Here is a 27885-nt window from a genome sequence, read left to right on the forward strand (position 1 = left end):
TCAGCTTTCTGAGCTGAAAATAAATCTCCATCCAAGAGTTATCATTTCTTAAGATTGAAGAATGTACTCAATAATGTCAATTGGGCTATATTTTGAAGATAAGATGAAGCATGGGGAAATAGGTCACTGTAGTTATTTTTTCTGGCCGTCATACAGATTGATGTTTGTCTTCATCGTTGTGCTTTGCATATCAAAATGAACGTAACAGTTTGTCCTCAACTCTTGATGCTTCTCCGATGCATTGTTTCTCCTTTGTCATTTTTTTACCACTTTTTTTCTTTAACTCTTTCAACAGTTAAAGTGACTGATCCTGCTTATTTTCCAAAGTCATCACGTTGAAGATTAGAGTACTTCTCAAAAAGTGGCGCTGCAGTGCCAAACAACATTTCTCCTGAAAGATGAACTCCATTGGATTCATTTGAGTTTAGAAAGATGCTGCATGATAACAAATCCTGCAAACGTTCAGAAAACTATTTTTGACCTGATTTGTAGTTTTATGTATCCATAGAAAAAAAATCAAAAACAACTAAATGATTGGCCGATACATGATGTGACTCTATTGCTTAGCTGTTGTGTCAGGACCAAGTACAGCGCTTATGTCACGGTGGACGAGCCAGAGTCCTGAAAGAAAGGGACCGGCGGAGAACGATTATTAGAGAGAGACACGGTTTCTTATACCTGATTTTGACTCTTGCAGCTCAGCACCCTAGTTACAGGGGACAGTCCTGCATAAAAAATCCTGAACAGTTCATACAAAAAGAAAATTCCATGATGTGGGTCTCGTCTGGTGTCTCGTGCTGTACGGAATTCTTTAATAATAATAATAATAATAACTTTAATTTATATAGCGCCTTTCAGGGAACCTAAGGCCGCTTTACAAGAGTAACAGTTTAGACAAAAACAGTTTAGACAAACAGTCAGAAAAACAGAACAAGTGAACTAGGGGCCGAAAGCCTTGGCGAACAGATGGGACTTGAGGGCCCTTTTGAAGGCGTCCAGAGTGGAGATGTTGCGGATCACCGCAGGGAGAGAGTTCCAGAGGGTGGGGGCTGCCACACTGAAAGCTCTGTCCCCGAAGGTTCGCAGTTTGGTGCGGGTGGTGGCAAGCAGGCCAGAGTCTGAAGACCGCAGGTTCCGGGGAGGGGCATGTGGGCGGAGGAGGTCCGATAGGTACTGGGGGGCATGGGCATGGAGGGACTTGTAGGTGAGGAGGAGGATCTTGTATGAGATGCGGGACTTGACCGGGAGCCAGTGGAGGTTGATGAGGGTGGGGGTGATGTGCTGCCAGGGCTTTGTGTGCGTGAGAACCCTGGCGGCAGAGTTTTGTACATACTGGAGCCTGTCCAGGGTTTTGTTGGGTACCCCGAACAGGACACCATTGCAGTAGTCCAAGCGGGAGGTGACAAATGCATGGACCAGGGTTTCAGCAACAGACTCCGAGAGTGACGGTCGGAGTCTGGCAATGTTCCGGAGATTGAAGTGCATGCCTTTGAAGTGCATGCCTGTGTGAGCTCAGTGGGTGGAGGAGCATCTTACTCCATTTCCTGTGATTGTAGTCGGGGCACTTCCTGTGTTTAAACACAGGAAGTGTTGTCTGGATTCATATGAATGTACTTGGCACTTGCCATCCAAATCAGTATAATTGGACTCTAACACACACAGGTGATACACAAGTGTACCCAACTTCACAATATTTTAGGTTTGACTTTTTTCACTTTGCATGGCTGTCCATGCACCTGAAGAGCAAACCTCACATTCAACAAAGGAACACAAATACAAAGCAATGGGTTTAGAAGAGCAAACTGCATTATTTATTGTTGTTGTTGTTGTATGTATTTATCCAACGTAAATATAATGAGCTTTTTTTAATGAAAAAAGTACCTTGATTTGTTGACTAAACTGTAATTTAGATGGCCAATAATGCTTTTTTTAACTTAATTCCCACAAAGCAGGCTGTACCACTCTTTATAAAATAAATTCATACCTTATACCAGTGTAATAGAGGCACTATTTGGGCAGTACTACAGAAATAAATCATAAATGGTGTTGTCCCTACCAATGATAACACAGTAAGACTCACAATACAGTCAATAACTAAACCGTTACATATCTGTATGCAGACTGGCAAATAAGGTTATAAACAATTTGTGACACAAGGGATATTAATATTACTAATATTATTCATAAAGTGTAGGTGCACTGTAATCCCTGTGGCAGCAGGGTGGCAAAGTTTAAGGGTTCATTACATCCAGCAGCTATTGTGCTTCCATCCAGAGCATTGATGTATAATGTCAAAGTGTATCTGAGACTCTGACCCCTGCATGTTCATGTATTGTGAGACGGCACAATCAAGGGAGTCAGCCTAAAATGCCTAAAGCCTACTGGGGCCGGAGACATCTGGAGGAGAAGTCAAAACACTGGGGAGCCTGCCATTGTTTTTTATTTCAAAACGGAACTGGTCAGCGGGGGTAAGAAAGGGAACCCATAACTGCTGCTAAACATGATTTCCGTCTTTAGTTTTTGTCCCAAACAGGATGCATGAGCACGAATGTTAGTCTTGGACCCGCCCCACTTGTTTTTCGCTACGAATGGACAACCACATATTGGTCACATTTCAGCCCTAAAACTCCCAGGGACCTTCTGGATATCATCTTATTTATTGATCTCTTTGGCAATTATGTTGTGGATTTTTTTGCTACTGCTCATCAACAGCTTTCAGGGTTTATCTGGAGGAGAACATGAGACGCTGTGCACCTCCATCGCCTGCTTTACACTGCATATGGACGGGGTGAGCTTTGAGAAGGCCGGTCAGAACTGTGTCCACAATGGAGGTTATCTGATGACAGTCAGAAACCGAGAAGAAGAGGATGTGCTGCGCTCGCTTCTCTCACAGATCCAAAGACAACCTCAGGACAGGGGGCTTGAATTTTGGATTGGATTAAAACTGCACAGAGGGAACTGTGTGTCGGCTGACAAGAGTCTCAGGGGGTTTAAGTGGGAATCTGGAGAGGAAGATTCCAACTACTCCAACTGGGGAAAAGAACCTGTCACCACATGCACAAAGGAGAGATGTGTAAAGGTTCATGACACTGTATCGGCTCAGAACCAACTGAAATGGACTGCTGGATCTTGCAAAAGCCCTACTTTTTATGCATGTCGGTTTTATTTTCAGGGAATGTGTAGACCTTTGGCTCTATTGGGGCCTGGACAAATCACCTACACAGCGCCCTTCTCAGAAGAGCCACAAAGAGGTGAAATGCAATTATTTCCGCTCGGAACATATGCTGTAATTTCCTGTGGTGAACAACAGTCTGGTTACTCTGTGTGCAGGGGGGTGGACAGCAGCTTTGGCTGGACTGTCCCTGGTCCTTTTTGCAAAACAAGAAAGCTTTATTGCGCGGTAAACAACGGCGGATGTGAACATTTGTGCCACCAGGACGCAGATGAAGTTCGGTGCTTTTGCAAAGAAGGTTACGACTTGGATGAAGATGGACTCACTTGCAAGATAAAAGCCATGTGCGGCGCTGAAACCTGTGAGCATCAGTGCGTAATGGGGGAATCTGGGTATTCCTGCAAATGTCCAGACGGGTTCGAACTAGAGGCGAACCAGCGGAACTGCTCTGACATTGACGAATGCCAGTCACAAGCCTGTAAGCATCACGTGTGCCTTAATACGCACGGCAGTTACACGTGTGCGTGTCAAGGCGGCTACGAAAGGGTTGGCGATAAATGCATTGATATTGATGAGTGCACGCAAGCGAGATGCGAGCACAGCTGCTCGAACAGTATCGGATCCTTCTCTTGTCACTGCACTGAAGGCTTCTCTTTATCCGAGGACGGCCACTCGTGTGTGGACAACAATGAATGCGTCAGTAATCTCTGTCAGTTCAAATGCGTCAATACGGTAGGCAGCTTCTTGTGCACCTGCCCGCAAGGCTTCCACACGGAGGCCGATGGATCGACCTGCGCTCCAGATGTGACAGAAACACCGGCTGCTTCATCTGATGACCCAGCGGGGGAGGGAACGCAAGAGAACTTCACCGAGTCCTTAACCAGAACCACGGTCGAGCTCCAACACCAGTCCCCTCACACCGACGCGACGATTGTGGACCTGGTGAACGATACGCGCGGGGATCAGCAAAGCAACACATCCTTGGTGACAGGTTTTACCAAGACAGTTAACTCCAGGATGATGGTCTGCATCCTCGGTTCAGTCATCCCTCTGCTGCTTTTGGTGGCAGTGACTCTGGCTATTGCAATTTTTCGATGCAGTCGCTCCAGAAAAGCAGCTAAGAAAAGTACCACCACAGATGGTTACTGTTGGGTGCCCTCTGGTTTGGACTCGCGTTTAGAGAAACTATATGAGTCCATCTTGACTGATGACCTATGACCTGGTAGTGATGAAGAAGACTGTCTACATGGATTATCATGTTTATTTATGTAATTTATGTTCTTGCAACCTCCCTCGGTTAGGCTGTGTGTTGTTGAGAAATTATCAAATCACTAATCAGAAAAAAATATGAAAAACAGAAAGTAAAATTGTGAATCTGATGTGATCGGCTTTCTATAACAAGGTGTGGAGAGATCTGATAGTTTGGACTGATGATTTGAGTGTAACAAGGAGAAAGTTGTCCCAGGATGTAATCTTGAAAGTGAGCATTTTTATGTCGGGGCCAGTCAGCTCATTTTGTAATTTGTCTTGTCATAACCAGCCACATTTTCTGCCAATTTACAAATATACATGTTTGAGTAATGTATGCACCTAAATCTGTTTCGCTGAATAACCTGTGATCAGCTCCAGGCCCAAGAACCGCATGATTCAGATGACATAAAAAGATTTATTCATTTTCAACGCCACACGTCACTGATTGACGTGTGGTCAAGTATTCAGATTGTTTCTTCAAACCTGCAATTTTACTTTCTGAAGGGAGTTTGCACATCTGATGCTGGTGTAAAGTAACTGTAAACGCATGTACGTCAGAATATCAAATCAATACTCTGTGTATTGCGATGATGAAGTAACGCTATGAGACAAAAACAAAATAAACAGTTTGCTCTGATATATGAATATGTTTTTGTTCCTTTATCTACATTATGATGATCCTTGCCTTCACCAACCATGGAAAAACCCAGCAGTCCAACTTTATCTCATTTCCTTCCTGTCTTTAACTCTCATTGTCCTGATGGGTGTTGCTTCCTGAGTTAGTAGCCCCCGACTCTAAGTTCCCCACAACTTTAGTCAGCCAACATTGTAAGCTATTCTACGGCACGGCATCATGGCCTGTTTGCATTTTACTACATTTGTGCCAGTGAAGGTAATGACAATGACTATTTTGATGTCCGTGTTTTTTTCCCCATCTATTAAGACAGGATTTTGCCTGAAGCGGACTGTGGCCTGTCGGCCTTTTTGTACTGGGAGTGACTGCATAACTGTAAACCGGGACAGAGTGGATTTTCAAACAGCTGAGGAAGCATGCCGTGACAGGAACGGAGAACTAATGACATGTCGGTCCGAGACAGATGAGAGCACACTCGGCATTTTGAGTCAAGAATTGTATGGACACTTCTGGATTGGCCTGCATTTGCCAGCTGTCTCCTGCAGCAACCTTTCAGCTCCACTGAGAGGCTACGAGTGGACATCTGATAGTGTGCACCGACGCTTTAGTCCACACTTCAGCCCCTGGAAAGACAGCGTTAAAGTCTGCGCTCCCCGCTGTGTGTCACTTTCCAACGATCAGAAGTGGACAGAGAGGCTGTGCTCGGACAAAACTGATGGCTTTCTGTGCAGAACAAAGCACAGAGATGCATGCCAGGCACGGGAATCATCAGATCCAAATGTGATCCGGAGCTCTAAAGGCTGTTCAAGTGCTCCTTGTCAGCATACATGCACCGATGTAATAGGAGGTTATATATGCTCTTGTTCCAGAGGATTTATACTAGACAGCAAGCAACCCGGAAAATGCAAAATTCACTGTGCTCAGCAGAAATGTCCTGCGATATATGAGGGAAGTTTACCCTACTGTGCTGCTGGCTTTGTATTGAGTGAACCGCTTTGTGAGGACATTGATGAATGTGTGAACGGATGCGATCAGGAGTGTAAGAACACTTTTGGAAGTTTTGTGTGCTCCTGCCGGGAAGGATTTGTACTGAAAGATCAAGTCAAATGCATCAACGCAGAGGGCAGTGAACGTTTTGTTGTCACAACTCCTGTCGTCTTGGGCTTTGTTAAACCAGCCACTAACAATCATACGCTGAAGGGTTCTTCAGCGCCTGCTGGCGGTTTTCTCTGGATGTGGATTTTCGGCGTGGTGGCTGTGGTGCTGTTTATATTTGTGATGAGGTTTTATGTTGTGAAACGTCAGAAGCGCAGAGAACAACGCTCCAATCAGCAGCCTACTGTTCCTGTGGACAGTAATGAGTGTGAAATCCAGTCCAAACGATGAGCACCAACTCCACTCCTGAATCTAGGCAATGCATTGTAATGATGCTAATAAATGTGAATACATGAAATGAAGGGGAGCTTTTTGTTGTATAGGAGTGGATGGACTAGGCCACTCAGTGATTTATAGTGAAGAGAAAACAACTTTTATATGTAAAAATATAGGTAATTTCAAATTAGATTTTGGATAAAGAACGTACTTATCGATAAATACAAGTTGTGTTCGTCAATTGCAGCATTAACATATAGGATTATCATTTTGTTGTTGTCCCAGGTGGAGCTGAGAGGTCGTTTTGATATGCTGCTTGGCAGTTGTAAAGTATTAACTGTTGTCATTTTATGAGTTCAGCATAATATGTTTCAAAAGAAAGGTCTCCGAAAGATGGAAATCCTTACTGTGCTCTTAAAATAATATACTAAATGTACTGTGTTCTCCTCAACCCTGACTCTTTCTTCACAGAGTAAACATTAATATGTGTGCATAATATGCATGTAACTGTTTGTAAAATGAGTTTTGAAGTACCTGTGAAATGATGTATAATATGGGACACTATGGTAACTTCATGTGGCAGTTTGTGTTCATTTATGGTTCATGACAAGGAAATAAAATCTGAATTCATTCATAACAAGTCATAGCTCTCACCACTCATGTTGTTAGAGGGCCACCTACTGTTCTTTTGTAGAAATTGCTAAAAAAAAGGCTTCTGTCACATGAATCCTCATGTTGTTTGATGTCAATGCTGGAAGACCTTTAGTAAGACAACCGGCATTTGTCCTGGCAATAGATTTCTTGTTTCCTTGGAGGAAATGTCACAGAATATGCACAGGAACTCTAAATTAAATTGAAATGAAATACATTTTTTAAATGCTTTCTCACCATTGACTCACTTACTGCAGTTTAAAATGTAAAATACTTTAAAATGTGTGATTGTCCACTGTTGAAGTCTCAAAAAATGCAATTAGTTCAAACGTTCTGATCAATTTGCATTGTTCTTGCTGTTGATATGCTGATGCTATTTTCACTGGGGATTCAAATGCTGCAATATAACAACGTTTTACGCAGATTGCAGCAGTTTAGCATCTTATTTCCATGAAAGCAAGGGTCTCTGCTAAAGAGGTGGCACCAGTTCAGTTTAGTTTCACTGAAAATAGCGTGTTGTCGGGTCTTTTGCCTGTTGCAAATTATCTTCATAAACCCTAGAAATATTTCACTACCTGCTGCTTAAACCGTGCCTACTTCCTGTTTTTTCCACCAGTTCCACCAGTTTTATGCAAATATCGTATTAATGTCTTCTGACAGTCTTGCAGCAATTGGCAGTGCTGCTCGATAAATATTAGATGGCACAACTGATTGCCAGGTGGACTATGACTTTCTTTTGCAGGTTCAACTCACTGTTCTCAGATATTCCAGTTTTACAGAGTTGTGCAAATGAAGTATTTGTTTTGTAGTTTACATCTTTTACTGGGCGTTTTCTCTCTTTATCTGATGCTCCTCAGGGTTCCTCTTCTTCTCACAGGCTGTAAGGAAACACAGACATCATCACCACTCTGGTTATTCTGACACCCTGAACCAATCCTCCCTTTGTGTTGATGAATTTAGTCACAAGTCTGCCAGCTGAAGACTATTGACAAAGCTATCGGGTACACTATCACAGGGTTAACTTTAATTATTGAAGTTTTAGTTCAATCTTGTTGCAGTTCCCCACAGCTGCCACTAGATGCTACTATTGACACATATTGTACTGATAGCACTCCTCCAATAACAAAATGCTTCCTATATAAATTGATTTACAGCTAGTCCCTATAGTTCCAGCAACAATAAGTACTGTTGACACCGTATGGCTACTGGGACCTAACAGATGTTAACTTTAAGTTAAATAACCAACCATATCAACTCTGAGATAGAAAACCCCATCATTAAACGTTGCCTTTATGTCACTGGGTCTACAGTGTGTTTCCTCTTCTCGCCCAGGAAAGAAGCAAAGCAGATAAGACTGCTATTAAACAGGAATCCCAGCATGTAATCAGTGAGACAACACCAAGGCTGGAAATGAAAAAAACACCATAATAAACATGTGGACAAAGATAAGTGGTGAGAGGTATCTCGTAATGGGAACAAAATAACAGCATACTAATGAAAACAATGGTTACAGATAGATAAAGGCATGGTCCAAATCATTTGGAATATGGTCCCTTCGCAGTTACAAAGTATTAGAAGAGTGACACATTGGTGTTGAGTTGGCTCAACTCCAGCATGTTGACTTTATATTGAAACAGTGACTATGAGGTTAAAGTACTGACTGAGTTTAAATTCAAGGACGAGTTAAGGCTTAGGGTCAGAACAGAAGGTCAATAATGGGTCAATGTAGAACGGGTCAGATGAATAGTGAAGATAAACTGAACATATTTAATAAATTCATCACATCATGATGTCTCCCTTAATAATGAGGTATCAGGCTTGTACTGCTGCCATCTTTACTGTCTACCTGTCCTGAGCCCTCTTTCCTCCAGTGCAGTCTCAAAATGCACGCTCAGGTGATTCAATTGGCCAAGATTAATACAAAAGCAAGTGCCAAACTACAATGTGACCTACCTATCGTTGTGTATATGCGTTAGTCATTCAGGATTTAAAAAATGATGGCATGCTAGAACATTCTGTTTGTTTGCCAAGACCTTAAAACAGACAGAGCTCAATTGCACAACGATATATTTTAGAAGTCACACAAAAACAGTAAAAGCAGATAGACGAGCATCGGCCCTGAGAGGAGATCATTGTGGAGCTGCAGTTGTAGGTGACTATGTGACCTCGTTGTGCCGTGGAGAGAGCACGACAGGAGCGTTGTATTGATAAGACTGGGTGGTACTAACCTAACCTGGATGGCACCGGTTGTGGCTGACACCACCTCACCTCTCCCAGTCAATACGTTTTTTATGAGTTTAGTCAGCCAATCATAACAGGAGGAGTAGCCTTTTTGAGAGAGAGCAAAAAAACCAAAGAAAAGGGTTGGGTTGTCTTATGTAAGGCAGAGAACTCTGAGAGAACTTGGGTTTGGCTAACTTCATGTTGCTTTTATCTTAATTTGGTTTTAAACATTTTTTTGTCACCCGTTTTGTTTCAGATATGCTTTTTTCTCTCCAGTTTTTCATGCGCTTGCTCCACTATGCACTCTGCATTTAGATAAGTGCCAACCAAAACAAGTTAAATGTAATTGATGTTGTGGTAGAAAATTGCAAATAAACAATACATTTCTGCTAACTTCATTGTTATAAGTTTGTAAAACTTTTACATAGCCTATATCCTGTGTTACATAAGCAATGTGTCCAAGCTGTATGATGAAATGCTGAATGATGAAATTTGAATGGGAGGAGTGTAGTCAGCTTTTTGTGCCCTGAGTTGAACCTCACAGGCCAATCCTTTCGGCTGGCTCACCACAAATCGTATTCAGCAGTCTTGCTTACCTCAAACATGTCCCCGACCTAAACATCTATTACATAAAGTATCTGATGTACCTGGTTGTACGTTACTTTATAATGCACCTTCGTGTACTGTAAATTAACCTGGGAAGCTAGTTTAGGGTATTAAAACAGGCGCCACAGAGACGCCTGTTTCAGTAAACACGGAAGTGGAGCCCGTCTCCCCTTACGTCATCCAATCAGAAAGAAGGCGTTAGTTCATAGCGTCGTGTCATTGGGTTACATTGTGTCCACGCCCCTTTTTCGCCCATATAAGTAATAACAACCGGGATATGGGCTAGCATGTGGAGAGAGTACTGTTCGACTATAAATACCACGTTTTCGTACACACACGTAAAGCAGCCAGGTCGCTGAACACCTCATTCGGTCGCCGAGTAAGCTAAGAGAAAACAAAGCAGCAGCATGTCAGCCGACGGCGTGTTTAGGACCCGCTCTCTCGGCGTTGGCGCCGAGGGTCTCCCGGACCAGTACGCCGACGGCAAAGCAGCGAAAGTCTGGGAGCTGTACATCGGAGACACGCAGAGTAGGACGCAGGAATACAAAAGCTGGGTGATGTCTCTGCTGAAAGAGCACGAGGTGCGGAGAGTGCTGGATGTAGCCTGCGGAACAGGGTAATGTCAGGCGGACTCAGCAGTTTTACACTGGCAAGTTTGAGAGGGGCTTACATTTGAGCTACATCACACATTTGTTCAATTCAATTAAAACCCTTATATATCAGCACAAATAACGCCTTCAGTCAGCACCTGTATACATGCTCTACACTTGCACTTCCCTGTCTTTAATTTGGCATTAGTTATATACATGAACTCTCCGTTATTTCAATATCATATTTTGATGTGTAGCAACTGTGTTCAAATCAGTGATGCATTCAGCAATCTGCCGAATGAAGACCGCACCCTAGGTGTGTATGTTGTGACGTGCTGATCAAAATTGGGCTTCCTTAATTACCCTCCAGGTTCCTGAATGGGTGAGTCCACTCTGAATGTACAGACTGACCATGCAGCTCTATAGCACAGTCTCATTCTGTAAAATGTGACTTGTCAAGTTTACACTGTTTCTCATTTCAGCATGTATTTTTTTACTTTATTGTACTTTAGTCTTTCATTTAATAGTTCAGATAATTCATCATCTAAAAGTACTAAACATGGATATTTTGTTCAGTAATAAATAAACTGGATTATTTTGTATCGATAATCAAGTTAGTTTGACATTCCTGGAATTTCAACCAGATTAGGCCAGAGAGCAATGAATGAAAGTGCAGCGTTGCACCAGCCGCTGTGACAGTTCCTGCCTCTGGCAGCAGTCTGGACCTGGCACCAGCAGTTCCAGGCTGTTGTTTAAAAGTGCCTTTATGTTTCAACTAAGAAGTTTTAATTGGCCAAAACAAAAGCCTCAAGATCTGTTGTGCACATCTGTATACATGTTCTGCCTTTTAAATGTACACCACATTTGAAGCACCTTCTAATCAACTGGAGGCCACTGAAAGGGAGATGTGCTGTTTGCTCTCGTGGATATTATCTGCTGCATGTGTGTGAGATAGCAGATGAAGGTTCCAGTGTTTGAGAAACTGGCCTTGGGTTGCTGAAAAAGGAGTTTTGACTGGTTCCATGCAATCTGTTTACCTCTGCTGATAATGTGTCTGTGCCCTGGAACACCAGCAAGGCCATTGGCTGAACTCCTGCAAGGGGACAATATACTTGAACCTGACCATGTAGCCCTCCAATCCACCTAAATTGGCATTTATTTCCAGTCGATGGAACATTATCATTTTGTTTTTCATTTAACGGCATGTACAACAGTATTTTACATGAAGCAAGCATCCATGCAGTGATGTATAAGTTAAGTTAAACTTCATACGTCTGCTGGGATCCGATATGGAGAAAATCGCCACACATGCTTTGACCCCCGCTCTATAGTAGAAGTGTGTCTCTTTCAGCAGCACATCCGGGGCGACGTGAACACGTTCCCAGTGGAATGCGGTTACAAATGGCCCCACTATTTTTGGCTGACTAAATGTGCCTGCGATGCAAAAGGCTCTCCAGTTTGTTCTGCCATCGGATTCGGTGGCGATTTAAGCAAGAGCTAAAGAAGCTGCACGTCATGCTTTCTATTAAGGATACCATCATCTCAACCTGCAGATTCCTTGATCTGAACCATGGAGCAGTTTTTTAATTTTTATTTTTTTTAAATTTAATAATTTTTTTTTTTGCGTAATTGCAAGTGAGCCAAGCTCGTAAAAAAAATATTCCTTTTAAACTAAAGAACGTGATTTAACTCGAGCTACAATTACACAGTTGCACTCTGCGTTCTTACTGTTGGTTTGCTTGGTCGCACTGCATACAGCGTTATTAAAATATAATATATCTAATAGTATTTCTATGCGGTTGTATAATCTCTTGCAGTTGCCCAGTCGCTGTTAATCATTGCAGTTATTGGGCAATGAATCTGGCTCCCGAGTTGCTCTTTAACGTGGACTGTGCATCAATTTGATTCCGACGTTAGAATTATTCCGTAGCTCTTGCATATTGCTTCGCATTAACTCACAACTAGTAACTATTTGAATCTAGTCGTAATGGCACAAGAGACATCAGTGTAACGAGAGTCCAGAAAGAAGTCGACAGCCTCAATTCAGAGCGTGTTTTTGGGTTCAGGCTTTTGAAAGCACGAGGAGCAACTTGCCATCAAACACCAACCATCTCTTTACTTCTGTAAAACATTCCTAACAAACTGATTTTTGAAGGTGAGGAAATGTTAGTTCTGTTGTCACTTTATGTTAATTTACATTTACAACACGTACACATTGTTGACATACAGTCAAATCAGTTCCTCGTGGAGGCGGCTGAGTTGAAGGTGACAACTTCTCAACATTTTCCCTCCTATTCCTTCAGGACCTTGATAAAGTCTTTCAGACGTGCATGTCTCTGGTGTGTTGGAGCTCGTGAGGTTACGCTGGTATTTTACACAGAACTTGTATGTAAAGATATTGTGTGTTTCACTTTGTAGAGTGGACTCCATCATGTTGGTGGAGGAGGGCTTCAATATGGTGAGCGTGGATGCCAGCGACAAAATGCTGAAGTACGCACTGAAGTCGAGATGGGAGAGAAGAAAAGAGCCAGCGTTTGACCAGTGGGGTACGCCATTTTCCCCTTTTGTTGAGAGAGAATTGTCATCGTTGAATTTTCGAAACACTTGAAAGTAACTCAAACCTGTGTCTTTGTGGGCTGAACTGAGCATGACATTTTAGATCGTTCATTAGGTGACATCCTCTTTGTGTTTCTGTCTGGCTTTGACTCTCTTGTGCTTGTCCCTCTCATCCTCAGTGATTGAAGAGGCCAACTGGTTGACGTTATCGGAGGATATTCAGAAACCAGGGCCCGGCTTTGATGCCGTTATCTGCCTCGGAAACTCCTTTGCTCACTTACCAGACTTTAAAGGTACGTGAGAGGTCAAGGGACAGAACCATTACTTGAGCAATACCTTTTTTCACATTGTTCTTGAATTTGCTGGTTAACACTGGAAAGAAAACAACCTGTCTCTGGATTTTCGATCCCAGTAAAAGATGTACGGAATTCATTGCAGACCACCTCCAACCAAACTAAATCTGTCCTTCAAGTGATGCTAATAATTAACCAGTGGCTGGACACTAACATAACCTCTTATTCAAACTATGTGATTTAATTGAAGATGATTCCGTTGATGGTGCATGTTCATGGTTTTTCTTGCTCTCAGGGGACCAGAGTGAGCAAAAGTTGGCCCTTCAGAATATTGCCAGTATGGTCAGACCAGGTGGGATCCTCATCATCGACCACCGTAATTACGACTTCATCCTAGAGACCGGCCAGGCACCAAAAGGCAAAAATATCTACTATAAGGTACTAGACTTAATGTTTTCTTTACAGTATAATTGATATCTTCTGGGTCCAGGCTACAAGGCTAATGATACCAATGGCTCTCTCCAGGAAAAGTCGTGGCCCTGTATGCAGCTAGTCGTTTCAATTCCTGTCTTGCAAGTTAATAGAAAAAGAAAGGTGAGGCTGCGAAGAAACAATAGTAAACATGCTAACTTATCAAACTTAGCATACATTCCTCGTCAGCCTGTCCAAATAAATTGGGCAAAGAAAGCTTTAACCACATTAAACTTAGCTTTATTAAATGTCAGGTCTCTCTCAGGAAATACATTTTTAATCAATGATTTTATTGTTCGGCACAAACTGGACGTTTTGTTTTTAACTGAAACTTGGTTAAATCAAGATAACAGTGCAGCTGTTCTTATTGAATCAACACCTCCCAACTTCAGTTTCATGAGCGAAACAAGAGCACATAAGAAAGGAGGTGGAGTTGCTATTTTATTTAATGATTCTCTTCAATGCAAGCAGATGTCCTTTGGTCATTTTAGTTCTTTTGAATATGTGGCTCTTAATTCCACTCAAGCTTTATTCCTAAACATTTACAGACCGCCTAAATACTGTGCAACCTTCTTTGATGAGTTTACTGAACTGCTGTCTGTAATCTGTATTGATTTTGACTGTGTTGTTATTGTTGGTGATTTTAATATCCATGTTGATAATCCCCAGGACAGAGAGTCTATAGAACTATGTGGTGTCCTTGATAACTATGATCTGACTCAGCATGTGACAGGACCCACCCACAACAAGAGACACACTCTGGACCTAATCATCACCAAAGGTGTAAACATTTCCAAGGTTGCTGTGACTGATGTTGCACTCTCTGATCATTTCTGTGTTTTCTTTGAGAGTGCAATCTCCTTGCACACAAATGTCCAAACCAAGGTTGTGACAAAGCGTTACATCTCTGAAAACACCAGTGAACTATTTATTCAGAAGTTCTCCTCCACACCAGCCCTCTCTTGCCTCTCAGTCAATGAGCTTCAATTTTAAAGTTAAAAATATTATTGATGCCATTGCACCCACTAAAGTGAAGGTTGTCTCGGGTAAACAAAGATCTCCTTGGAGAAATGCTACGCTGGTCAAAATGGAGAAACGAGAGTGTCGGAAAGCTGAGCGCAGGTGGCGAAAAACTAATCTCCAGGTTCACTGTGACATCTATAAAGAGAGACTTCGCAAATATAATTTGGAACTTAGAAATGCAAGGCAGTCATTCTTCTCTGACATCATAAACAAGAACAACACACGCGCCTTATTTGCTACCGTCGACAGGCTAACAAACCCTCCAGTGTCGGTAGCTGCTGAACTCCAATCCACCTGGGCATGCAATCAATTTGCCTCCTTTTTTACTGACAAAATTCAGAAAATTAGACAAGCAGTCAGTGCCTCCACATCAACCACAGGATATGTGTTGTCCCGATCTCTGAATAACATCCATTCAAATATCATGACACAATTTCATTCAATCGACCGTAGAAGCCTAGAAGACATTATACATCTGAAGTCATCCTCCTGCTGCTTGGATATTCTACCAACACACTTTTTCAAAAATATTTCAAACTGCATGACCACTGATCTTTTACAAATTGTAAACGCATCCCTTCTCTCAGGTGTCTTCCCACAAGCCCTAAAAACTGCAGTTATTAAACCGCTCCTAAAGAAGGTTAGTTTAGACTCCGCAACGATGAAAAATTATAGGCCAATATCAAACCTCCCATTTTTGAGTAAAATAATTGAAAAAGCGGTTTTCCAACAGCTGACCGACTTCTTGACCGTAAATAACTGCTTTGATGTTTTCCAGTCAGGCTTTCGACAGCACCACAGCACTGAAACTGCTCTTGTTAAGGTTTTCAACGACATCCACTTAAACATAGACAATGGCAGACGTTCAGTCTTAGTCTTACTAGATCTCAGTGCTGCATTCGACACGGTCGACCATGCCATACTCCTAGAAAGACTAAAAATCTGGGTGGGATTCTCTGGCACAGCACTTAACTGGTTTGAATCCTACTTGAAGGGCCGAGAATACTTTGTGTCTGTGGCTCATTACACATCGGAGCTGACTAAAATGACATGTGGTGTTCCCCAAGGTTCAATACTGGGGCCTCCTCTGTTCAACATCTACATGCTTCCACTAGCTCAGATTATGGAAAACAACAAAGTGTGTTATCATAATTATGCAGACGACACACAAATCTACATAACTATGTCACCAGGGGACTATAATCCCATACAAGGGCTGGGTAACTGCATTGAACAAATCAACAACTGGATGTGCCAGAATTTTCTTCAATTAAACAAAGATAAAACAGAAGTAATGTTTTCGGTACCAATGACGAACAATTGAAAATCACCGCTCAGCTTCAATCACTGATGTGAAAACCCACAAACCAAGCCAGAAATCTAGGTGTAGTTATGGATTCAGACCTCAACCTGAACAGCCATATCAAGACAATTACAAAATCAGCCTACTATCACCTGAAGAATATATCAAGGATTAGAGGACTTATGTCTCAACAGGATTTGGAAAAACTTGTCCATGCATTTATCTTCAGCAGACTGGACTACTGTAACGGTGTGTTTACAGGTCTCTGTAAAAAGTCCGTCAGAAAGCTGCAGCTGATTCAGAACGCTGCAGCTCGAGTCCTCACTAAGACCAGGAGGGTGGACCACATCACTCCAGTTCTGAGGTCTTTGTACTGGATTCCTGTCCAACAAAGAATTTACTTTAAAATCCTGCTGTTGGTTTACAAAGCACTGAATGGTTTAGGGCCAAAATACATCTCTGATCTGCTGCTACCTTATGAACCATCCCGACCCCTCAGGTCGTCTGGGACCGGTCTACTTTCTGTTCCCAGAGTCAGAACTAAACATGGAGAAGCAGCGTTCAGTTTTTCTGCTCCACATATCTGGAACAAAGTCCCAGAAAGCTGCAGGTCTGCTGAGACCCTCAGCTCATTTAAATCAAGATTGAAGACTTTTCTGTTTGCTGCTGCCTTTAATTGAACCACATTCAATTCATATATTAATCAATTTCCTGCATTTCTGCATTTTACTACTGCATTTTATTTCTTGTACTGTTTTTTAATGTTTTAATGAATGTTCTTAATTGTTTTTAAATCTCCTTTTCTTTTGCCTTGTGTTTTGATGCTTTTAATGGTTTTATGTGAAGCACTTTGAATTACCTTGTTGTTGAAATGTGCTATACAAATAAACTTGCCTTGCCTTGCCTTACAGTGGTGGAAAGTGACATTTAGACCCATCCAACCTTAGCTGGTAACTGTGGCTTCGTCAAATTCTCCCAACAAACAGGCTGCATGCGATGGTGGGAAGCCCGAGTGGGATCAGTTCTTTGTGTTTCAAAGGAATCATGTGTCTGTCCCAAGCGGCAACCTCCGGTGTTGAAAAGTGAAGCCAAAATGGAAGTGCCCAAAAACTGTTTGGTTCCAAAAGCAAGAATCTCCAGAGAGGTCCATGTACCAACTGGTACAAAAAAAAACTTGCTTTGTGAAGAGGAGTTGGACAGACAGAATTGCTTATGGATGGTTTATTTACACCAGGGATTCCCAAAGTGGGGTGCGCGCACCCCTGGGGGTGCGCGAGCTGCCTCTAGGGGGTGCGCGAGAGGAAAAGTGTAATGGCGGTCTGATGGTGTAATAATATTAAATATAAAAAAAATGTAATTTTAATTTAAAAACTGTCAGGTGGGACATCTGAAGCTATCAGTCGTAAAAGAGGAGAGGGACAGAGAGAGAGAGAGGAATCGGAGGCAAGGGGAATGGAGAGGTGCGTTGGGGAGAGACCGGGAGAAGAAATCGAGTGAGTCAGAGGAAGATGAGACGGCGCAGACTGGGAAAAAAAGAGGAAATATGATGGAAAGTATCTGTGTCTGGGCTTCACTTGGATTGGCAACGCAGATTCCCCAAAGCCACAGTGCGTGGTGTGCAGTGAGGTTCTGGCTAACAGTCTGAAGCTCTTATTTACGTCACCACCTGAACACCAAGCATGCCAGTGCAAGTCAAAAGCCCCTTACATTGTTTATATCGAAATTGGAGGAGTTACAAAACAGCCAAAAACAACTGGAGTCTCATTCATGTGTTGGGTCTATAAATGACGCACTACGGGCTTCATATCTGGTTACAGAATAGCGAGAAAGGGGCTACCGCACACAATCGGCGAAGACGTGAGCTTGCCAGCTGCCAGAGAGATGGTGGAATGTATGTTTGGGGAGAAAGAAGCAAAAAAAGTTGGACATGATCCCGGTGTCCAACAACACTGTGTCGCGCCGCATCGATGCTTTGTCCGAAGACATCCTGGCTACATTAGTCGCTCATTAATTGTAAATTAAATGTGATAATCTGCCTCTGAGCCTGTGTGCTCGCATCAGTATTGCTCTTTAAAAGTGACGCCTTGTGTCACTGAAAGTTATTGAAACTTTGTTGCAGTGTTTCAGGGCGTTTTCACACCTTCAGTTTGTTTGCTTTGTTGCAGTTGCTCCTTTGTTCGGTTTGTGTTCACACTGCAACATTTAACAGCGGACTAAATCTTGTAAACAAATGCATGCGCGAGCAAACTGTTCTCTCATTGGTCCGATTCTTATGCGGCTATGAAGGCTTAAAAGGCTCTGTTGCTTCTTTTTTTTTTTTTTTATTAAGGGGGGGGGGGTGCGCGAACCCGGTCGGGATGTAGAAGGGGGTGCGCGGCCTAAAAAGTTTGGGAACCGCTGATTTACACCATAGCAGCAGCTTAGTCTAAGACCTAAATCTCTATCTGAGCCTGCCGGATATTGTGAGGTTTTCAACGACAGTGGCCGTAGGAAAACAGAAGGAAAGGTGGATGAATTTGGCAGCTTTTAAGACTATTTTGGTGAAAAAGAGATCATGTGAAAAAAATGTTTTTTGAAAAATAAGCTGGGTGTGTTGATATGTGGCATATTTATTCCCATGGAGTATTGTACCATGACAGCATATGTCTGGGTTCAAACGAACAACCACTCCTGCAATTTATTATCTCATCTTATCGGTAAAAGCGGAAAGATTTAATATGAAGATATAACAGCAGGTGCCAACAGCAATGAGGCGCATTTGTTTGATTTTCCACAAAACAAGCTCCATATTCTTTAATCCAGCCAATGCAAGAACTAACCAGCTGGGAGGCCTAAAGAGAAATACTGAGTCAACAGTCGAGCAAAATCCACGTCTGATGCCTCTGCAATCCCAGAGTCTGCTCTCATGGTCCCACAGTCAGAGCTTCCTCCTGGTTCTGTTTGTCGCTGCTCACTCTTGGTCACTACTGACGGAAAGAGGAAAGGTTGTGAGAAGTCTTTTTGGTGCCGAATACTCACCACCACGTTTCCTAAATGTGTGTGTTGCAGAGTGATCTAACTCAGGACATCTCCACTTCGGTGCTGTGGGTCGACAATAAGCCCCATATGATCACTTTGGACTACACCATCCACGTGCCAAAGGCCACCATCCAAAATCTTCCTGAAGTCAGGTAGATCAACACTCTGCTCACAAAACCTCGAAGGCAGCGTGAAAGTGCCAACAGTGCCGGCTACTTAAACATAACTTCATGTTTTGATATCTCAATATAATGCAGTCGAAGGTCGATGGACCTTGTCACCAGACATGTTGGACACAATAGAAACCTTGGGCGGATAAATACTAATGTGTGCGTGCTTTGTCCTCCCCAGTAAATTCCGTTTGTCCTACTACCCTCACTGTCTGGAGAGCTTTAACGGTTTACTGAAGGAGGCCTTCAACGGCAAAATGGAGCACAGTGTCTACGGAGATTTCAAGACGTACGTCCCGGGCCAGTCCAAGGCCCCGTGCTACTTCATCCATGTCTGTAAGAAAAGAGCCTAAGAGCCCGACCAGCCAACTAGCAACACACAGACACACTGCTTAGACAACAACAGCCCTGCATATGCTCCTACTGTCATCCAGGTTTGGGCTACGTTATATTTGAATACCTTTTTAAAAATATTTTATCTTTGTAAAAAAAAAAACAGATATCCATCATTATATATCGACAGGGTTTTTTTTTTTTTTTTTCTATGGTCAGGAAAGGTGTAATTTATACCTGTGTGCTAAAATGTTTGGTTGATTGTGATCTCTTTTGACTTAAAACTACTGTTTTACCCATATCTGGCATTTTCCCAAAGTGCGGCTTTGGTGTTGACCTTATTTCCCCCCCCCCGCTTCCCGCCTTTCTGAACTGTGAAACATGACCATTCTAAATAGTGCTGTTCATTTGGGATATTCCTCATGATGGAACACTTGATATGCATTGCCAGTTATGTACAAAGTGCTGAGATATGTTCTTAGGCGATTGTATTTTTGAAGTTTACCACAAGGGTCTTAAAAACAAAGCAGCGGTGTCTTGTGAATGCCGTAGTCATTCTTTTGCTTGTTTCTGAGCTAAGGGAGAAAAAAAACTTTCATTCTGGCCGACTGCCTTTCTTTATGTTCAGGTAAATCTGGCAGAGCATGATGGCAGTTTCAATTCATTACTTTACTCTTATGGGAGTCCCCCGATGTTCAACAGTAATCTGACACACCTGTGGACGTCACTTAAACAAGACAAGAGAACCGCTAGTGCAGATGGTGAATCCTCTTAAAAAGGCCTTGTTATGCTGTTTGGAGTGTCGCACAAGCACTGCTAGTCCAATCAACAATCTTCCACTCTGAAGGGCTCTTGGCTACCTCACCAAATCCCCACCAGCTACAGAGCTAAATGACCTCTGACCTCCTCTGAAGCTGAAACATGAAAGGAATTCTGCTCAGGCTCTTGAGAGAACAACTTCTTATTTTTCAATGAAACTTTGTAACAATTGAGGTTTTGTTTAAGGATTCTCTCTAGTTTGATTCATTCATTGATCAAGTTCATGGAAAACCCAACTGTCTTTAAAATGATCAACCAAAGATATTTGAAAAGTGTTATTCTCTGCTCGATCTTGAAATGTTTGAAACTTAAATGTTATACAATCGTGCTGCACTCAAATAATTGAGTTTACCCAAATAATAAGGCAAACCTGATGAAGGAATCATTTATTTTCTGCATTATCCAGGTTCAAATACATTTGCTTTGACGGTAAATTTAAAATGTGTTTTTCACTGGAATGAGAAAGGAGCTCCATGACAGCGAAATGCTGCCGTCGGCATAAACTAGAGCACAGTGCGTTCAAATGTTGTGCCAGTGCCTCGTGTGGAACCACGAGTTTGTGTTTGAGATCAACAGCAGCTTCACAAAGTGGTAAGAATGGCCAGATGTTTGAGTGGCTTTGAAGAGTATTTCACAACAGTCTTATATGTTGCCAAAAAAATTGCAAACACTTTGTGATGAACAATGATTATTGGAATAATTGTGCATGAAATAAAAAAAATATTTTGAAATAAGTAACCTGGTTATGACGTTTTTATTTTCAATCTCATGTTTCTGTGACATTTGATTCCATTAGAAGATTTATCGGCTCTTTTAATGATGCGATTACTGAAACCAAGTGACCCTTTATCTTTGAACGGTTATGGCAACTGGCTCGTGTATTTTGGTTTATTAAAAAAATCATGTTGACTTTTTTTTTTACTGGATCAAGTAAAGATATTTGTACTTGTATATTTTAGTTCTGCATGAACTAACACGCAATGCAAGCGTTTCAGAATCGTGTTTATCGTGACAACTGAGTCAAAGCAGCTGATAAAAACGAGATCATTTCTAGATATTGTATGACCGCAATTGCCGTGTTATTCCATCAAAGTGAGATCCTAATACCGACATAAAAAGGCATCAGCCATTGTCTAAGTGCAGAATACAGGTTGGACACAAGAGGGTGGTATTACATTACATGTGTTGAAAAGCAGTCACAATCCCACAGATGAGGACCAAAGTCCATTAGTGAACTTCTGCTTTTTCTAAGATTAAGTGTCTACGATTCTAATCAAGTTATTGATGTCTCATTTAATTTAAATGCCACTGGTTTGGTCTCAATGATGTTTAATGTCATTGCTAAACTCTTTGATAACCCGCTTTAAAGACTGAAGGCCTTCAAATCTTTTTTTTCTTGTAAGATTGAAAGGTTTTTACCTTCTAGTTCTCTTTCTAGACTCTGCTGCAACAAATTACAATTCAAAGAGCAGTAGAAATTCCTCAGCCCCAATAAAACAAACTGCTTCTTCACATTGTGTCAGTGAGTGACATTTCCTGCCTTGTCCGTCTGACCTCCGAACATGAACTGGCTCACCGTCCTCCAGCTTGTCTTCCCCGGAGTGGATCGTCTGTAGCTCATCTCATGTCTCCGAGGTATGCGATCGGACTCTGGTGGTAGACGGCCGTGCAAAGGAGCTGATACACAAACCAGATGTGAGAAGCATTTTCCAGATGTGGCTGCTCTGCTTTGCTTTGCTCCAGTTAGGGGAGTCAAAATGGTCAACCGTGGCTGGCATTACTGGGGAGGATCGCTTTCACAGCACGCCATTGGCCAAATCAAACAAAAACAGAGAGAGCTGAGAGAGACAGATTGGCTGAGGAGGAGATGAGCAATTATGATTAATAATGATTATACCGAAGAGCCTTTAAAGGAGAGAAGAAACAATGTTACATGAAGTATTTATGCCGTTCTTGTATAATTGAAGTATGTCTAGGTCGTGGCACTTTCACATTAAAGTCACTTTGATTTTGTGGCCTTGCATTCGACAAGAAGGCGGCAAGATCCGTTCCTCAATCCAGTAACCTACAGTGTTACTGACATCACCGACTGTTTCAATACTGCGTCTCTACACTCTGTCGTCCACCTGTATTTTGTGTATCAAAACTCTCCGTGTACTTTCAGTTGTTCCTGGGAAAAAGAGAGCAATGCAACAGCCATTTCTTTGGAGGTAATCTTCTGTAACCAGAACAGAGGTCTGGAAAAATCCTAGGTTGTTGGCTAAAGGGACACAATGGTCTGTTGTAATACTTCAGGTCCTTGAAATTAGACGATGGGAGGACCTGTTTCAAACTAACAAGACATAAAGAGCAGTTTCTCGTAGCAAACTTGCCGCCAATCAAATATCTGCTTCAGGATTTTCCACATCATCCAGATTTATTTTTTTCTAGTTCTTTGCTGTCTTGAAAAGTCATACAATGTTCTGTCAATTCCAGTAACACAACATATACAGTCTACTATTATTAGTTGGTGCTTGTCTGGTTGTGTCCATCCGGAGAGCAGAGTGAGTTGTTACAGTAGCAGAGTTGTGTTTCTGGCCTCTCAAAAGTCCTTCAAATTATATTTATGCATTTCTTGGATTCTCTTTCTTCATTCAATGAGATTACTGCCATGATGTGTCAGCTGATCCATATTTTTATTTCAACGGTGGAGAAATGACTTTGGGTAATGTGAAAGTGGTTATCGTGACAGACACACCCAACTGCAGTTCCCTGCAGCTCTCCAGGCGGCTTTAGCCTCTTTCAGCAAGTTGTTTTGGTTTTACAGCCTTCAGCTTCACTGCGTTGGTTAGCTCTCTCACTCGAAGGTTGAACTGTTCTCATCAATCTATACTTCAGACATAGCAGGCAAGCTCTGATAAAGTGTGTTGGTTACCACAACAAACAATAGACAGAGAAAAGTTAGCGAATTGCGATGTGAATAGGCAACAGTTTGGTAACTTATTACCTATTATCATTTGTAAATATTGTGTTTACAGAGTAATTCCGCTGTCACTAACTGGCTACTATAAAAAAAATTCAAGCTTTAAAGAAATTTTACTATATTATAGGAAATACACTAATATGTTTTCTTGACGAAAATTGAGATGATTAGATCAATACTTGTTTCTATACATCAGTTTTCATAAGGATTACAATTATTATAGTATTATGCGTTAATTCATGAGGTGGTAGGTTATCTTTGGGTCAGACCAGCTGTTTGCTCTGGTTTCCAGTCCTTATGCTAAGCTAAGGTTACAAGCTGCTTCGGAACAGACATACGAGCGGTGTCGATATTATCGTTTGAGTACTACTATTATTTTCCAGTAAAATTCACCCACCTAGCTTAAGCAGGAGTTGATGGAGAAGAGCGAGAGAATCATAAGGACGTCTTTGATGACTTCCTTGGAGGACATTGGAGGTAGAAAATAGGAGAAAAAATAAGTAAAAAAACTTCGACATCCTTGCCAACAAAACCACTCAACAGAGAAGCAAGAAGACCTCAGAAGACACATGGAATCGGTGAAACCTTTGAAGTGAGAGTGGAAAAAGATGCAGCAGGAATCCAGAGGTGCTGAAAGAGAGAATGCTGAGAAGGGGAAGGGGAGGGGGGGGGGGAGTCAGACAGTATCTTACTGGCTTCAGTTGCTGCTGCCAGATGAGGGTTTTCCAGATGTTAAAGGTAGGGGAAGAATAGGGAGGGGGTGTCGAGAAAAAAAAGAAAAAAACTCAAATCCTGTTATTTATTTCTCTTCCTATGATTTTCCAAGGCTGCTCAGATCACGTGGTAAGTGGCTGCAAACCCTAAAAGGTGAGGGCCCTCCGAGTGCTTTGATGGCCTCTATTATCCTCACAGCACTTGCAGAAACAAAAACAACTTGCTATAAACTCACTGAACTGCTTTCTGTCCCCCTCTACCTCTCCCATCTGTTTACTCCTTCCTCCCACATCACTGATCATTGTCTTTCCAGGCTGCATGAGAGATTATGTTTTTATGTGTTTGTCATGTGAATCTATAGCACTAAAAGCCTGGCTCTCATTTTTCAATCCCCCTGTGTGTGTGTGTGTGTGTGTGTGTGTGTGTGTGTGTGTGTGTGTGTGTGTGTGTGTGTGTGTGTGTGTGTGTGTGTGTGTGTGTGTGTGTGTGTGTGTGTGTGTGTGTGTGTGTGTTCAGGCAGAGGATCAAGACTGAGGAGTCCCAGTCGTCTCTTTCCCGAGTTGCCATTTCTTGACTCGTGATGAGAAAAAGTGGACGGAATGAAAGAATCGATGGCTTGCGTGTTTTGTCGTATCCTCACCTCAGTTGAGTCCTGCTTGTGTGCATGTTACTGTGATGTGTACATAATGTGTTTGTGTAACGGGACTTTCTTGAATCCCCTCCTCGACACGGGGCCAAGTTGTCTGTAAGCATTTATAGAGTCGTTATAATAAAAGAGTGGGTCACAGCAAAAAACTTAACAGCAGCTCTGGGGTTTTCCAGCCCTCCTCTCAGCCCTGTGCCAAGACACTGTTTAGTCAGAGAGGGCTGGAGATATTGAATATCGTGTCTAGTGTTACGCAGGGGAATAGCCTCATCCAGACTGGGCCCATTCTTTCCCATATGAATGGTGTGCGTTTCTCTGTACTCTGTGTTTGTGTGCCCGTATGTGTCTAGAGAGGGACGGGTATGAGAATCAAGAAGCAGCCAACACATCCTCCCGCTGCGCAGAGAAGGCCTGAAGAACAATAAAGCCTGAAGAGTGAAGAAAGCCTTCTGGCTGCAGGCCCGCGACTGGACAACGCTTAGTCTGTTTGGGGTCCTGAAACAAATAAATGAAAGAGTTCCTCTCAGTTGCACAGCTCGCACACACACACACACACACATATGCAGATGAAAAAAATACGGACCTCAATATGGATGAAACAAGGACAAAACTAATTCATGCTGTAATAATGTAATAATAATCTGCAGGATTTAAGAGTGCAGCAAAAGTTTTGAGCTCTATTTTATTTTTGCTCACTCCGCTCATGATATTTGTCTTCTAATCTGCCTAAACAGGGACATACTGTAAAGAGCATGCTGAAATGTAATGGTTGGGGAAATAGCATGATGTTGAGGCAGGCACTTAAAGCATGACTCCTCACTTCAAGGTTATATCACATGAGTATGTTTCAGTAAAAAGTGGTGAAAACGTAGACTCACAACGTAGAGGTACATAAGGCTTGGAATTAGCCATATGAATATTGAATGTTGTTATCGTCACATTTGGTCATTTTTAGCATGTAGCTTGTTGGCTATGGCCGTCCATCAGTGACATACTGTATCTGAGACAGTTGCCCTGAGATAACCTTGGATTTCCAAAGGCCATCGGTTCTGTCTGTGACCAGAAGTAAAGGTACCGGGCCCTCCCGAGCCAGCACATCACTTTTATTTACAGCTGACATGTGCACAAAGACCCGCGACCCGACCCCGGATAAGCAGAGGAAAATGGATGGATGTGCACAAAGAGTTATTCACATGCAATTAAAACATTTCACACACAATTCAACAAAGTCACCAATGGCTGCATTCAAATGAGTGTAAGCCTGAGTCTGCCAGCATATTAAAGCTATGACTCAGATGGCCCACTGAGTCATTTCTACGGCTCCTCTCAGCCTCAGATAACCTGAAACTCCAGCTAAATTCTCATTCGGCCTCTTTGGCGTCTGTGTTTTTGCTGTTTAGTTAAGAATTATAGTTCCCAGTGTAACCAATTCCAGTCCAGACAAACAAGGAGCTCTTGCATCAGGGTACAGGTCAAAAGCACCTCGCTGAACCATACACAATACCAGTACAGGGAATCCCGACAGTACAATAACGTGGAGTTGTCATTCCAGTCTTGAACACTTTCATTATATTGTTATAAATACACAGAACCAACGCAAATATTAATGTCCAAACTCCTTTTCACAGCAAATTGTGCCAGTTTTTTCCGATGCTTTCATCTAATTTCAGTTCTCCCCATACTTTTGCATTCATTTGAAGTAAAAGGCAGGATACATGTACCATTTAGTTGTATCACCGTGATCACACCCACTCATGACCAAGGTTTAAATTAGAGCCATAGAGAAAATACCTCCCACGTAGTCATTCACCAGTGAGAAAGCATTTAAAAAGCAATGTCAGTTGAAGAAAAGAGGAAAGAGATTAAAATCAGCTCTAATGTGATTTTCCAGTGGCTTTACGAAATGCGTCAAAAAAGGGCGGCTTTGTTGACAACACCATCTGTACATTTATTAAAATTGCAGTTCGGTTGAATCAGAACAAAGTTGCCGGCCTTTCTGGGAACACATGCTTTTAATTTCTTATAAAAGGAGAACTTTTCCGTTTGTCGTCATAAAACTCGCATTCAAATGTAAAAAGAATTATTAAAGAAACTCATCCACCCTCCACAGTCTGGATGTTAAAGTGCTGTCAAACTAGCCAGCGTTATCCGATTGTGAATCAACCAACTTGCAGTTGTATAATTATCCCATTACAAAGGCCTACAGTATTACTTCAGGGGCATCTACATTACTTCTTGGCAAAAGCTGTTAAGAAGTCAAATGGGTTGGGGGACGCTCTACTGTATGCCATTAAGAGAGCTCACCATGTGGCAGCAGTTAGAGGATTGACTGTAGATCCACTGGTGTGTAGAAACTCGCTCTCTCTGGCCGAACAGTTAACCGCTTTCTTTGGGACCCACAAAGCACTGCGAACAATAGACGCAGTGTTCCCGGGACCGTCCCTGGAAATCACCACAGCGAGAGCTTGCCCGTGCGTGTCTCCTTTGTGCGCATAGAAGTTACACTTTCCACACATGTCTGTGTGTGAAAATGACATCTAGATGTTTCATTTTCGAGATGCGCGCAGGTTTGCTTGGTTGTGTGCGCAGACCAGAGAACTGGAGAGACGTTCTTTGAGCGGCCCAGAGAAGCAGCGGGTCTTTCGGGTGGCATGACGAGATCGCTGTTTGACTTGGAGAGCCTGACTGTTATTTCTGTCCAGCCTGTGGCAAGCTGGCAACGTTTTCTGAGACGAACCTGTCGGACCACTGGGAGGAAAACCAAGTGCAGGGCATGAATGGGAAGTCTGGGCGGAGGGATATGAACTGACAGAGAAGGAGAGCTCACACACCAAAGAAACTTTAGAGGCGGACTGAAGATAAACAAAGCACACACGGGGTGCTGAGGCCTGAGAGACATAACTGACTGGTGCTGTTGATGGGTTTCTGTTCATGTGTCTGCGAGAGTTTATGTCTGCAAAATGCATGAACATAAAAGGACTGTGTGTGTGTGTAACTGAGCATACAGTGCTGTTTCATGTACAGTAAGGCCACAGCACAGCTTCTTGAGCTACAACTGGAGATGTGCCAAGATACAGTA

The 27885-nt window shown here is 42.4% G+C and overlaps 2 protein-coding genes across 2 annotated transcripts; both read left to right on the forward strand.

Moving 5' to 3' along the window:
- Positions 1 to 2677: 2677 nt before the first annotated feature.
- cd93 (CD93 molecule) lies at positions 2678 to 4904 on the forward strand (the record flags this gene model as incomplete). Its single annotated transcript, XM_079286240.1, has 1 exon — positions 2678 to 4904. The coding sequence occupies one exon, from the start codon at positions 2678 to 2680 to the stop codon at positions 4388 to 4390; it is 1713 nt and encodes a 570-aa protein (XP_079142366.1). The 3' UTR covers positions 4391 to 4904.
- A 5305-nt stretch (positions 4905 to 10209) lies between these two features.
- On the forward strand, positions 10210 to 21184 carry gnmt (glycine N-methyltransferase). Its single transcript, XM_079286771.1, has 6 exons — positions 10210 to 10524; positions 12917 to 13044; positions 13234 to 13347; positions 13643 to 13785; positions 19193 to 19314; positions 19514 to 21184. The coding sequence occupies exons 1-6, from the start codon at positions 10316 to 10318 to the stop codon at positions 19683 to 19685; spliced, it is 888 nt and encodes a 295-aa protein (XP_079142897.1). The 5' UTR covers positions 10210 to 10315; the 3' UTR covers positions 19686 to 21184.
- Positions 21185 to 27885: the final 6701 nt, after the last annotated feature.

The sequence above is a fragment of the Melanostigma gelatinosum genome, assembly GCF_949748355.1.
Source record: "Melanostigma gelatinosum genome assembly, chromosome: 16".
Lineage (NCBI taxonomy): Eukaryota > Metazoa > Chordata > Actinopteri > Perciformes > Zoarcidae > Melanostigma > Melanostigma gelatinosum.

Coding starts and splice junctions, on each gene's coding strand:
- gnmt (XM_079286771.1), top strand. CDS start 10,316: ATGTCAGCCGACGGCGTGTTTAGGACCCGCTCTCTCGGCGTTGGCGCC. Junction 13,045..13,233: donor GCCAGCGTTTGACCAGTGGG/GTACGCCATTTT, acceptor TCTCATCCTCAG/TGATTGAAGAGGCCAACTGG. Junction 13,348..13,642: donor TCACTTACCAGACTTTAAAG/GTACGTGAGAGG, acceptor TCTTGCTCTCAG/GGGACCAGAGTGAGCAAAAG.